We start from the raw sequence: 12646 nt of genomic DNA, 5'->3' as shown, positions 1-12646 counted from the left end.
GGACGCAACGTCACTGATGCATTTAACCAGGGGTAATCGAGGAGTAATCGAGTTCATGATCGCGGCTCCTTATGTCGAGTGTTTTTATGTCAGCAAGAGACGGTCAACGTGGGAAGTCCGCGCGGAACAATGCATTTCCGGCAAAGGATTTTGGAGAGTGGGTGAGTGAAACTGCGGTGGTGGTGGCTGCGCATTGCGCCGCAAGGCGCGCATGGCGAGGCCTGGTGGCTTCGGAGCATTCTCCATACAGGGTTTCGTTCAACGCGTCAAACATTGGACTCGTCGGATATCGCGCATCGTGCCCCCGACAGCGCATGAGACTTCCAAGGGTCCGCCTTGGGGGTCTAAGCCGGGGCTGAGAGTGTAGACCCGAGAGCCTGAAGAGGCGGCGCCACACTATATGAATTCCAGCGATTTGCCGTCGTTGGCTCTGGCGCTAGCGCCCGTTGCCGGAGACCGACAGGAGCGTATTTCGGCCACAGAAGGTTCCCCAAAGTCTCGTCGATACCTGTTGGAACAAAGGAGCGACACTAAGGGGTTGACCTGGATCAAGGACTTTTGGAACCAGTCCCTGTCTCGGGCAGACAGGAAATGGAACCAGCGACTGTCCTAAGACAAGATATTGAGACAGGTTTACCGCTCGCATATGTTTCCAACCTTCGTCATTCTGTTCATTCATGCGCGTGTCACCTGAATTGAGTGTCCCACTGTCTGAATGCAAGGTCTCAAATGCAGCTTGAATAAATAGAACATACACACGCTACGATGCTCCAACATGCTTGTGTGTGTCTCGTCTTGTCGGTAACTCCGTCCGGAGGGGCCGGGCATAGTCTGAACGGCAGTCTACTAAGCCTTAGCACCTTTCGGCGTCCCTCACCATCAAGCCACCCCGCACCGTCCCTTACCAACCGCTCTTGGTCTCACTTGTATCAGCCGCCTGCGAGCGCCTGCGGCTGTCGCTGCGACCACGCCACGGCTGGGGCCATCCAGGTCAACCCAGGTCCACCTATATCTTTGGTTCCATGCACGCCAGGCCAGGCCACCCTTCCTCACCCCTTACTCAAGTCTTGCCCGCACCCGCCTTGTTGTTCTGCCATCCTTAAGGCTTGGCTCCGCGCCTCGCTGACAAGCGTGTCCCCCCGAAGGCCGCCCAAAGATCTCAGCAGCGATCATATATACACATTGCACACCGAGCCCCCGATAACAGTCGGTACCTAGCGCCCTTCCCAACCTGTCTCTTGCGATCCAAGACAACAAAACTTGACCGTCCGTCATCACTCTGGCCATCGCCGCTGTCGCCTCAGACTTCGAACCCCCCATCTCTTGACGTGACTGAGACGCTCGCCTCGCCTTATACACACCGCGCTGGGTATCCACCATGACGGTCGCCCTTCCAGCTCCGCCCCGCCATGCAGGCGGCGGGCACCTCTTCGCAGACTTCGCAGACCCAACCCGTACGCCGCGACCGATCCAGAGTTCGTGCCTTCTTCCCACTCCTCTGCAACCCGACATGACTGAGTACTTCGAGCGAGACGTCATGCCACCAGCGCTCAAGTCGCCATGCCCGCCTACCTCGAGCAACAACAGTGCAGGGCCGTCTTCGCCGGGGATCGATCTGAGGCCATTCAGGATTGGCCCACCGCCAGGCATTCAACGGCATCCAGGAGTGCTCCGACTCAGCCTGCAATCCGGCGAAGTCGACATTCCGCCGGCATTCTACGTGAGTCGATTAGAGTTCAAGGGAGAAGACATGGTGGCGGCCGAATTTTGGTACGAGCGTCGTAGCCGTGACCTGCTTCCTGCCATGCCGTTCTGTGGTGGGTTCATCGACCCAGGAAGAATGGGATCGGAGGGTAGTTATTACCTTGACCTTCCCTGTGATCAGAATGAGTGGTGCCAATTCCGCGCTGCAATGCGTGGTGATGATCCACCCACCATTCCTTCGAAGCGAGCCCCATTTCGTGCCAGATCGGTGTACTGACCTCAAAGCCCGGAGTGACAATTCCATTCCAGCTCGGCCTGGAGCTTGGCCAGCCGCGGCGAGTGGGACCTCTCAAGCTGAACCTGATCGGCACGTTACGGACTCCGCACACGACCCGCGTGGTAGTGAACATTGTGACGGACTTGCCTTGCAATGCCTGGAGGCGTGAGGGCGGCGATGACGCCTCAACGCCACCAGCCTCGACTTACGACGCCGACATCATCGCTCCGGGGCGATGGTCGCAATCGGTCCACGTGCAGATCCCCCGGCAAAGCGTACTCCCGCCGAGCGTGAACGCTTTGTGGGAGGTGAGCTATCGCTTCCGTCTCGTGCTGTGTCCGGCTGGCAGCTCGTGGCGTCCAACAGGCGATCTCGATCTCTCGGGGTGCCTTGTGGCGGAGCATGCGGTCGAGATCCTACCCGCAACCCTACCGGAGCCTGCGCCGCTGTTGTTTCCTTACACTTTCTGGATTGCACGACCACGCAGCCTCGCGACGGATCCTTGGACAGCGCACCTCTCACTCCCCACGACGACATTCGGCCCGACATCAGTGATTCCCGTCTCGTTGCGTCTCGTCTGCCCGCCGACGTACCACGCCATAGCACTGACGCTCTCGCTCGTCCGCGAAGAGATGGTCATGACGCGCGTAGGTCCCGGGTCCAGCTCGCAGAACAACTGGACGACGGTCGCGCTCACACGCCGCCTGCTCCGTCCCTCCGGAGGGGAGGCACGCGCCTTCGTCCCACTCGACTTGCGCGGCGCGCAGCTCGCGCCCGAGTAGTATCAGGTCGGACCCGCCGATAAGATGGAAGAGGACGACGACGAGTACCTCTGGACATCCGTATCCAGTAACGCTGGCCTGAAAGTCAAGTGCGAGTACAGGCTCTGCGTGCAGTTCGAGTTCGGCACGGGGAGCAAGCATATCTTTGTCCCCGTCGTGATTGGCAGCGTCGGCGAGCCCCGCGATGCCGTCCGGCAGTACGAGTGGTCCGAGCTTTACTTTCCCCCGACCTCCCAATCCTCTCCCACATTAACAACACATAACCATCAACACGCACACGAACAAACCCCCACGAGGCGAAGGGCTGGAAACGGCTCCCTCCATCTCGTGGGCGACGGCGAGCACGAGCATGAGCCCTCGCCCATCCTCATCTGGGGCACCGAGGAGGGATCAGAGGACGGCTGGCTCGTCCCCCCTCCGTCGTACGGCGAGGCACTGGATGTCGTCCCGTACGTCTACGACCCGACTGTATAACATCTCCCTGTAGCTACTACCCGCACCACATACATGACACTCGACACCCATCGCATTCACGCATCTCACCACACATACATACAGCGCAACCCTATACCCTCATCCCACACAGCGCAGCCCCATACCCACATCCCTCGTAGCGCAACCCCCCTTACACTCATCATCTAGTCCCCTATAGACAATTCATGCAACTAACACCACATATGTTCTCTCACATAATCTAAGTCTTCAAGTCTCTTTTTGCATTCTCAGAAGCTACCAGGTCTACCGCATTCACAAGACAAGTTAGATGCCGAGACGGATCAGCTGCTTGACGCCGGGGGCCCAATGGGTCGTGTCGCCCGAGGCGGTCGTGAGGAGGTCGACGTGGATGGCGAGGGCCGTGTTGGCGTCGTGGGCATTGATGGCTGTTTCGTCAGTTCGTGGCGTATGGAAGCTAACTCACCCTGGACAATCTCGCTCAGCTTCTCGACCGTGGCAGGCGCAACCGTGTCGTTGTTGAGGTCGTCAAACAGGATGTTGAGCCTGCGTTCCGTGTCGTCGACGATGCGTTTCAGGTGCGCCGGGGGTGAGCCCGACTTGATGCGCTGCAGCTCGCTGTTAAGCCCCTCGTAAATCGGACGACCGGAATCCGTCAGGTGCGACCTGTCTCCGGCCGGGTGTTTCGGCGCCGCAGGGGGCGCGGCGGGCGCAGGCGAGGGCGCACTGTTCTGAGCCGGAGAGGCCGTGCCCGCCCGTCCGGGGGGAGGGGGTCCAGCACGGACACCGGGAGGCGGCGGGCCGGCAAGGTGAGCGTTGTGGGCGGGAGGCGAAGCAAGGCCTCCGAGGTGCTGTTGCGGGCGGCCGGCGTTGGGGCCGAGCGGAGACATGGCACGCTGAGGCGGTGGTCCGGCAACGACACCAGGGGGAGGAGGTCCACCGCGAGGAGGAGGGGGGCCTGCCCGGGGGCGCCGGGGGGAGGGGGACCACCGAACTGCTGGTGCTGGGGAGGAGCAGCGTAGGGGTTTGAGGGAGGCTGAGACTGAGCCGCGTAAGGGTTTGAGGGAGGCTGGGGCTGCGCCGCGTAAGGGTTCGGGGATGGGGTCTGGCCAAACGGCTGAGCGATCGGGGGAGACATGACCCGCGGCTGAGGAGAAGCAGACGCTCGGTTGGCAGAGGCGGAGGGAGGACGAGGACCGCCCTTGGGAGGAGGCGGGAGGATGCCGGGAGCATTGCCGCCACGAGGGGGGCCAGGGGGAGGAGGAGCAGCTCCGGCGGACGGGGGCGCAGCATACGGGTTGGGAGCACCCTCGGCCATGGGGAAGGGCGAGGTAATGGGCGCGGCCTTGGGCGTGTTGCGGGCAGAGCTGCTCGGGCGCTTGATGCCCATCGACGGCGCATCGTTCCATCCGGGCATGTCGCGGCGCTGCGACGCAGGCACGACAGGCTCAGAGGGCGTCTGCGACCGCGCGTTGGCACTCTGGCCAGCCTTTGGTGGCGGAGGCGGGACAGTGTTGTTACCGTACGCGGGCTGGAACTGGGAAGTAGCACCGTACTGCGACTGCGAGGGAGCACCGTAGCCGTTCGAGCTGCCGCCGTACGGGTTGTACAGACTCGACTGCTGCTGTCCAGTGGGCGTGTAGGGGCTCGACTGAGACTGCTGCTGCTGAGACGGCGGAGGCGCGTACGGGTTCGACTGCTGCTGCTGCGACTGCTGGGGCTGGTGCTGAGACGGTGGGGGCGCGTAAGGGCTCGACTGGGTCTGCGGCTGAGCGGCGCCGTACGGTCCAGACTGAGTCTGAGCGCTGTACGCGTTGCTGGGAGCACCGTACGGGTTCGAGGTCTGCTGGAACGAAGACTGAGCGCCGTAAGGACCAGCGCTGGCACCGTAGGGCGAAGCACCGTAGCCGGACGACGCGGCAGGGTAGCGGCTCGACGAGGCAGTGGCCGAAGCGGACTTCTTGCCACCGAACGCCGAGGAGGACGCAGCCTTTGAGGGGCCAGCCTCCTGGACGCCGGCAGCCTCGAAGAGACGGTCACGGGCGTGGTCGAGCTGGGCACCACCCTGGCTGCGGCTGTAGCCCTTGGGGGTCATCTGGACGTACTTGGCAGCAGCGTCAACGAGACCCTGGGTGGCGAGCAGATCAGCGTACTCGTACAGGCGGTCGTAGAGACCCGAGAGAGCGTAGGTGCGCGCAGCCTCAGTGTCGGGCGCAGTCGTGGTCGTCAGGTCCTTGTCAACGTAACCAGTGGCGGCCTGGAACACAGTGACCTTCTCGATGAACGACTGCAAGGCGTTGGCGTGGGCCGTGTAGCGGGGGCCGGACGACTGCGCCTCGTCCTCCTGCATCTCGCTGATCCAGATGTTGACGACGTGCTCGAGGTTGCGGGCAGCGAGGTAACAGAGGGTAGCGTCGGTGCGTGCCTCCTTGGCCTTGGCCTTGGACTCGGGGGCGTCCGAAGCGGCCAGAAGCTGCCACTTGAACTGGAGACGCTGGCCGAGCTGATCAGCGAGGTTGCCAAAGTCCTGGTCTTTGGCAAAGGTGCAGAGGACGACAAAGATGACACGCCACTCGGCGAGGTCCGCGTTCTGGACAATGTCGGCGAGGTCCTCGGTGACAATCGACTGGTACACGCGTAAGAAGGGGTGCGTCTCGGTGCAGCGGCGGAAGTACGCCTTCTGGGTCTGCGCGAGGAGCTCGGGGCCACCGCGAACAGCAAGGAGAAGAGCGTCGGCGTAACGCTCAGAGGCCATGCAGAGGTCGACGGCCGAGGTGAAATCGCCAAGAACGAGCGCCTGGGTGATGAGACGGTCAGTCTCCGACTCGCCAGTGGGGTAGATGTGGAAGTTGTTGTCCTTAATGAGCGACTCGGAGCGGACGCTGGAGCCCGAGCCGATGGTAGCCGCAACCGAGGCGTCCTGGGGCATGTGGGGGATCACATTGTCGAGACGGGGGTTGCGAAGCGAGCCCGAAGCCATCGAGGCGAAGAAGTCGGTGTCTCCGCCAGCGGTGGCGGGAGTGCCGGAGCGGTCCTCGAAGAGCTCGCTGGCCGCCGACTTCTGGGGCGAGGCAGCGGACGACTTGGGAGTCGTGTCAGACTTGGGGGTCGCCTCCTCGTTCTCAATCTTCTCCTTGGTCTCGGCCTCCTGCTTGACCTGTTCCTTCTCCTTGGCGATCTCAGCAGCCTCAGCAGGGGAGATCTTGGCGATCGCCTCCTGGACGTGCTTCGCGACGTCCTCCTTGGAGAAGCCGAGGAGGGCGACGAGCTCGTCACGCGAGTTGCCATGGAAGAGGGTGTTGATCGCCTTCCAGGCCGCCTCCTCCTTTCCGCTGGAGAACTCCTTAAGTTTCTCCTTGTCGGCGGCAATGTCGCTCAGCTGCTTGGCACGCTCGACGATCGTCTCCTCAGTCGTGATCTGGCGGAGGTGGACGACCGAGCTCTGGTTCTTGCCGTTGGCACCCGGGAGGTTAGACACGGTCGCGAGCAGACCACCGTAGCCGAAGGTAGCCGAGACAGGGCGCTTCATCCACTTGGGAGCCTGCGTGAGCGACTGGACGTTGTTCCTATCCTCGTTGGGGCCGGCAGCACCGAGGGCACCGAAGACATCCTCGGCCGACGCGTCCTGAGCGATAGGGGTCGCCTCCTCCGCCTCGGGGTTGGTGGACTGGAGCGAGTCGATGGTGATGTGCCCGTCGAAGGAGGCAGTCGCGATGAGGTTGGGGTTGGAGGGGAACCAGGCGGTCTGGAAGGCCCAGTCGACGGTGCGCGGCATCTCGCCGACAATGTCGCCCGTGGTTGGGTTCCAGATGAGGGTGCGGTTGTCCTTGCCGCACGAGGCGAGGAGCTCCGAGTCCTGCTTGCACCACGAAAGCGAGAGAACGCCCTTGGTGTGTCCGCTGAGGATACGCTCGGGGGCGCGGGTGTTGCGGAGGTCCCAGAGCATGATGATGGGCGACTCGTCGTCCTCGGACGCGGTCGCGAGGCGGGTCGCCTGCTCGGGGTGCCAAGCGACATCGCTCATACCACGGCGCTTGCCGATCTGGAGGCTGGCCATGCCGCTGGCGAGATCGCCGCGGGCGGCACCACCACCGTACTGCAGCGAGACAATCTCTTTGCCGGCCTTGAGGTCCCAGACCGAGGTGTAGCCCGAAGAAGACGACGCCGCGAACACACGCGACACGGTCGTGTTCCACTGGAGCGAGGTGATCTCCGTGAGCTTGTTAGACACGGGGCCGGGGAGAATGGGGTCGTTCTTGGGGTTGTTCATGTCGTGGATGTAGAGCTGCGGAATGTCAATGGCCTGCGCCCACATGCGTGCTCACCTCGCCATTGATAGCGCCGGACAGCAACAGATTCTTCTGGATCGGGTTGAAGTTGAGGCCGCCGACGGGGCCAGTGTGCTTCTGGTTCGAGTAGAAGAGCGCGTCCGAGCCGTCGAGGATCTTGACGGGATCGTACACGGCGACCTCGCCCGTCTCCATGCCAGCGGCGATGAGTCCGCGTCCAGAGGGCGCGACATCGGGCTGGCTCCAAGCGAGACGGTTGAAGCTGCTGTCAGTGCCATGCTTGTTGTTGCCAGACCTACCGCGAGCTGACGGTGACCTTTCCCTTTGGCCCTGGCTGGTCCTTTCCGCCGAGCGCATAGCCCTGAGCGTTATCGGGGTCGTAGAGCTTGGGCGCCCAGATCTCGAGGTGGCTCTCGTTGGAGAAGCTCTCGTCGAGTGCGCCGGCCGCGTCGCCAGTGACGAGGAGCGGGGCCGCGGCGCTGGACGGGTCCCACGCGAACGTCGCCGTGCGCGAGATGTCCTTGAGCTTCATGGCTGTCCGGACGGTGTGAGTGAGTGATGTGCGATGAGGGAAGGGGAAGGCGAGTTCGATGGACGCGAGACGAACGACTAGTGATGCTGCCGCTTGCAGCTGCGCGCTGGGCCGGGGCGTGGAGGCCACCCCGTGTGCATTGGCGTGGAGGTTCCACGCGCCCGTCACCACACCGTCATTGGGCGTCGCGCGCGCGCCTATATTCACCGCATCGTCATGGGGATAGGTGTGGATTCGATCGCGGGACTAATTTGGCACCTGGCGCGCCTGTAAGCCACGTGCTCCAGTGGCGACCGGCTCAAAAGTTCAGAAGTTGCTGCTCACTGCTGAAGACACCGATTGCGGGTAGCATCAATATTACACTGCTAAACACACAACCATGCCCGACGCCTTCTTCAAGTCGGACAAGAAGCGGAAACGTAGCCGCAACGGTGGCGGCGGTGGCGGCCCGTCGCGCGGCGGGCCGAGGGACGACATGCCCTCTCGCGGACGGGGACGGAAGCAGCAGAAGGAAGACGAGGACCTGAGCGACACTGGCGACGAGCTCGACATCGACGACATGGACTTCCAGAAGGACCGCGCGCCGCACATTATGTCCGATGATGAGTTTGTCGATGCCAACGAGACGGCGGCCGAGAAGCGTGTCCGTCTCGCGAGGGGGTATCTCGACAAGGTGGCCCGGGACGTGCAGCAGGGTGAGTCGGGATGGAGGGTGTAGCTGTCGGCCTGCAAGGATAGAGCTAACAGACAGCGCGGGAAGAGGATGACTACGATGCGGCCGACATTGACCGTGAGCTGATCGCGTCCCGACTCAAGCAGGAGGTGGACGAAGCCGAGGGCCGCATCCACATGTTCTACTCGTCCGCCTCGGCCTCGAACCCGCGGTTCAAGGCGCTGGGCGCCGTCCCAACGGGCGTGGGCATGGTGCTCTCCAAGCCGAAATCCAGCAGCGACGGCAAGGTGACGGGCGTCGAGGCGATCTACGTGTCGACAAAGGGCGGCGTGCAGCGTCTCGACCCGGGATTGAAGAATGCGCCGCTGCACTCGACGGAGGGAGGACATCAGGGCCCCGTGCTGTGCATGGCCGCGAGCGAGGACGGCAAGTGGCTTGTGACCGGAGGACAGGACCGGGTCATTGGCGTGTGGGACGTGAGCGGCCCCGAGCCGGAGTGGACGACAGGCATGCGGGGACACAAGGACGCCGTTACTGTGAGTTTCGCTCTCTGGTTCCGAAACTGACATTGCAGTCGCTAGCGCTCCCGCCGCTGAACAACCCGACATACCACCTCCTCTCTGCCTCTCTCTCGCGCCACCTGGCACTGCACTCGCTCTCGACGCTCTCGCCACTGGAGACCTTCTATGGACACCAGGACTCGATCCCGAGCGTCTCGGCGCTGAAGCCGACGACGTGCGTGACGGCAGGAAGCCGGGACCGGACCTGCCGTTTCTGGAAGGTCGAGGAGGAGGTGCAGCTCGTCCTCCGTGCGGGCGGCAAGACGCGTACGCCCGAGGGCGAGTGGGTCGAGGGATCCGTCGATGTCGTGACGATGCTCGACGACTCTCACTTCGTGTCCGGCGGGGATACTGGCAGCATCGCGCTCTGGAGCACGGGCAAGAAGAAGCCTCTCTTCACCCACGTCCTCGCCCATGGCACCGACAGCGAGGGGCACAACCTCCTCCCGTCCGAGACGGGGCCGAAGCCGCGCTGGATCACTGCTCTCGCTCATTTGCGGGGAAGTAACCTTTTCGCATCCGGAAGCTGGGACGGCGAGATCAAGTTCTGGAAGATTGACAGCGAGCTCAAGCGTTTCGAGGAGGCCGGCAGCGTCAATGTCAAGGGGTTCGTGAACGCCATCCAGATCCTCAATACCCCCAAGGGTATCCGGCTCGTGGCTGCTGTTGGACGCGAGCCCCGCCTCGGCCGCTGGGTCACTGTCAAGGCGCGCAATGGCGTGTTTGTCGCCGACGTCGAGCTGGAGAAGTAAGACCAGCTGCCGAGTTAGATCAGAGTAGCGCCACCTGTATGCATTATTGGGACTTTTCCGCTGTCTGCTCAAACCATGCATATGCTGTGCTCAAGACGAGTATGATGCGGGGTAATATTATGGGCTGTAAATATATATACACTGTTTTGACAGGGGAAGTTCGTCTCTCGTTGGCGATGGGGTCACGGTGGTACGCTGTGATTATGCGGGGTATACTTTGTTATGATACTAGAGATCAACATCGTCGGGCATGCTCAACACGATCGTGTCCGAGCCCAGGGAAAAGTTGTACGAGTCGTCGTTCGGGTCGTCCTCTGGCGTCGGCGGGGCGAGAGTTGCCTTCTTCTCCGGTTCATCGGCTACAGGCGGCGGCGGGCTAGCCGGCGGCGAGTTCAGGTCGACAGCGACCACGTCCTCGGTGTTCGACCCGGCAGGTGTGTCAGACCGCGTGCCCGTGAACTGCGCGCTGAGTGGGGTGCTCGTTCGGAAGTCATCGCCGAAGGAAGGCGTGCCGGCCTGGCTCGTTCGGCTGGGCGGACCGCGGACCGACTTGGACAGCGAGTTCAGCGACGTGATCGACGTGTGCCTACTATGCACTGAGGTGATGGAGGCCACAGACGACTTGCGCGAGTGCTGCGACGCGAACGACGGCTGGCGCGAATGCGTGCTGTAGACGCTCTTCTCGTCGTCGTCGTCCTTGAGCGCCGGCGACTCGCGCGCAAGGTCTTGCTCGTGCTCGACCTCGGCGCGTCGCTCGTTCTCCGGCTCCTCGTCTACCGTCGCCTCGTTCAGGAGGTACACCGGGTCGGTGGAGAAGGTGGCTTTTGTGGGGCTTTCGGCGATGCTGCTTCCGGACGCGGTGCGCGAGTGTCCTCGTCGGGTGATCGTCGGCTCGGGCGTCTCGGGGAGCTGTGTCGGGTCGTCGAGCATGTTCATCATCATCTTCTGCGCCAGGCTGCCGTAGTCGACATTCTCAGCGTCGACCGACGGGAGCAGTAAGTCGCTGAAGTCCGCGGCGGCGGGTAACGGTGACGGCGGGGCGGCAGAGCGCTTCTCACGGCGGATACGCGGCGTGCCCTCGAGCTTGAGGCGCTGCAGGCGCGAGTCGATGAGGTTCGTCTCGGCCTCCTTGTGCGAGGATCCTGTTGCCTGAGGAGTGAGGGCGGCGCGGGCGGCGGCACGCTTCTCGCGCAGAGCCTGCTCTTCGGCACGCGCACGGTTCTGCTGCTGGTAGAACTTGTACGACGACGTGAACGTGCGGAAGATTCCGAAGAAGTCCTGGCTCTGCAGCGGCCGGCCGTGCTCCTCGCCTTCGCCGTAGTAGGTCTCGACGTCGCGGAGGCCCTTCTCGGCGTTGAGAATGCCGTCGCGGAGCGTCTGCAGGTCCTCCTCGGCGGCAGCACCGAAGCGGAACATCTTGCGGGTGTAGCCGTCGCTGGCGTCCTGGAAGTTCTCCTCGAGCGAGCGCCTGATCTTGCGGATCTCGTCGAGCATCTGCTTCGAAGTCGACTGCATATCGGAGAAGCTGACACGGTTGGCCTCGGAGGGCTTGGTGAGCTCGTCGAGGAAGCCTTGCAGCTCGGGGAAGTGCGATGACACAGTCCTCTCCAGGAAGTGAAGCAGGTTCTGGCCGTTCGACGACTTGGTATCCACGAGCTTGTTGATCGAGCCGATCTTGAAACCGTAGGCACCACCGGCGAAGTTGGTTCCGTTGAGGTAGTTGCCCATCGTGAGAATAACGTTGAGCAGCTGCTGGAACTTCTTGGCGTGGCGCAAGTCCTCGCACGCGACGGTGAGCAGGTCGAGAGACTGGGAGTTAGCATTCGAAGGTCCCTGTAACTCACATTCTGCAGGAGCTCGATGTTCTGAGCGAAGCGGACCTGGAAGAGCATTCCGCGGACGCGGTCGGCAAGGTGGGGTAGCTGGATGAGACGGACCATGAGTCGGTCGGCGGGGTGCAGCAGCTCGAGCTCGGCGGGCGAGTCGGCGACATGCGTGAGGAGCTTGCCGCGCTCGTCGTCGTTCGGCAGCACACCCTGGAGCTCTGCAAGGAAGGTCTCCGTGCAGAGCTCCGAGTTGAACTCGGAGATGGCATCGGACAGCCTCTCGGGCTCCTTGTACGACTTGGCGGTAGAGCCGGCCATGAGAATCTCTATACGCTTGCGGAGGTCGGGCGAGAGCACCGACTGCAGCTCGCTCTCCTTCTTTTTCTTGACCGCGTTCTGGATAATCTCGCGAGCCTTGAACTCTTGATCGATCTCGGACCACAGGTCGACCGCCTTCATGCGGTCCATAACCTGCTCCTCGACCTCGGGATTGTCGGCCTCGGACCAGATCGTCTTGTCGAGCTGAGCTTTAGACACCTTGTCCCACTGCAGCTGCTTCATCCTCTTTGATGCCATCATGGCCACCTGCTTGCGGCTGTCGTTAACGCCATGGAAGAGCGTTCCAATCGGCGCACCAGGGGCGCGCGGAACGAATGACGGAGGTGGCGGGGGAGGAGGAGCACCAGGACCGCCGCCTGGAGCAACAGACTTGCGAGGACCGCCAGACTTGTTGAGCTTGACACCGCCCTTGATGCCTGCGAGGAGACCGGCCATCGGCGAGGCTGACGGACGCCGCCT

General features: G+C 62.7%; 4 protein-coding genes across 4 annotated transcripts; 3 read left to right on the top strand and 1 right to left on the bottom strand.

Annotated features, from left to right (window-relative positions):
* Positions 1 to 1510: 1510 nt before the first annotated feature.
* Positions 1511 to 1981, top strand: A1Q1_04911 (uncharacterized protein; the record flags this gene model as incomplete). The annotated part of the gene is made up of 1 exon (XM_014321718.1): positions 1511 to 1981. The coding sequence occupies one exon, from the start codon at positions 1511 to 1513 to the stop codon at positions 1979 to 1981; it is 471 nt and encodes a 156-aa protein (XP_014177193.1).
* An 806-nt stretch (positions 1982 to 2787) lies between these two features.
* Positions 2788 to 3237, top strand: A1Q1_04910 (uncharacterized protein; the record flags this gene model as incomplete). The annotated part of the gene is made up of 1 exon (XM_014321717.1): positions 2788 to 3237. One exon carries the CDS (start codon positions 2788 to 2790, stop codon positions 3235 to 3237), a length of 450 nt encoding a protein of 149 aa, XP_014177192.1.
* A 285-nt stretch (positions 3238 to 3522) lies between these two features.
* Positions 3523 to 8037, bottom strand: A1Q1_04909 (protein transport protein SEC31; the record flags this gene model as incomplete). The annotated part of the gene is made up of 5 exons (XM_014321716.1): positions 3523 to 3644; positions 3683 to 4112; positions 4157 to 7501; positions 7542 to 7746; positions 7805 to 8037. 5 exons carry the CDS (start codon positions 8035 to 8037, stop codon positions 3523 to 3525), a joined length of 4335 nt encoding a protein of 1444 aa, XP_014177191.1.
* A 379-nt stretch (positions 8038 to 8416) lies between these two features.
* A1Q1_04908 (pre-rRNA processing protein associated with U3 snRNP, Rrp9p) lies at positions 8417 to 10022 on the top strand (the record flags this gene model as incomplete). Its single annotated transcript, XM_014321715.1, has 4 exons — positions 8417 to 8732; positions 8789 to 9179; positions 9292 to 9445; positions 9492 to 10022. 4 exons carry the CDS (start codon positions 8417 to 8419, stop codon positions 10020 to 10022), a joined length of 1392 nt encoding a protein of 463 aa, XP_014177190.1.
* Between the last annotated feature and the right edge of the window lie 2624 nt (positions 10023 to 12646).

The sequence above is a fragment of the Trichosporon asahii genome (genome assembly GCF_000293215.1).
Source record: "Trichosporon asahii var. asahii CBS 2479 unplaced genomic scaffold scaffold00071, whole genome shotgun sequence".
Lineage (NCBI taxonomy): Eukaryota > Fungi > Basidiomycota > Tremellomycetes > Trichosporonales > Trichosporonaceae > Trichosporon > Trichosporon asahii.
The sequence above is the reverse complement of the archived record's forward strand: the minus strand, read 5'-3'. Positions and strand labels throughout refer to the sequence as shown.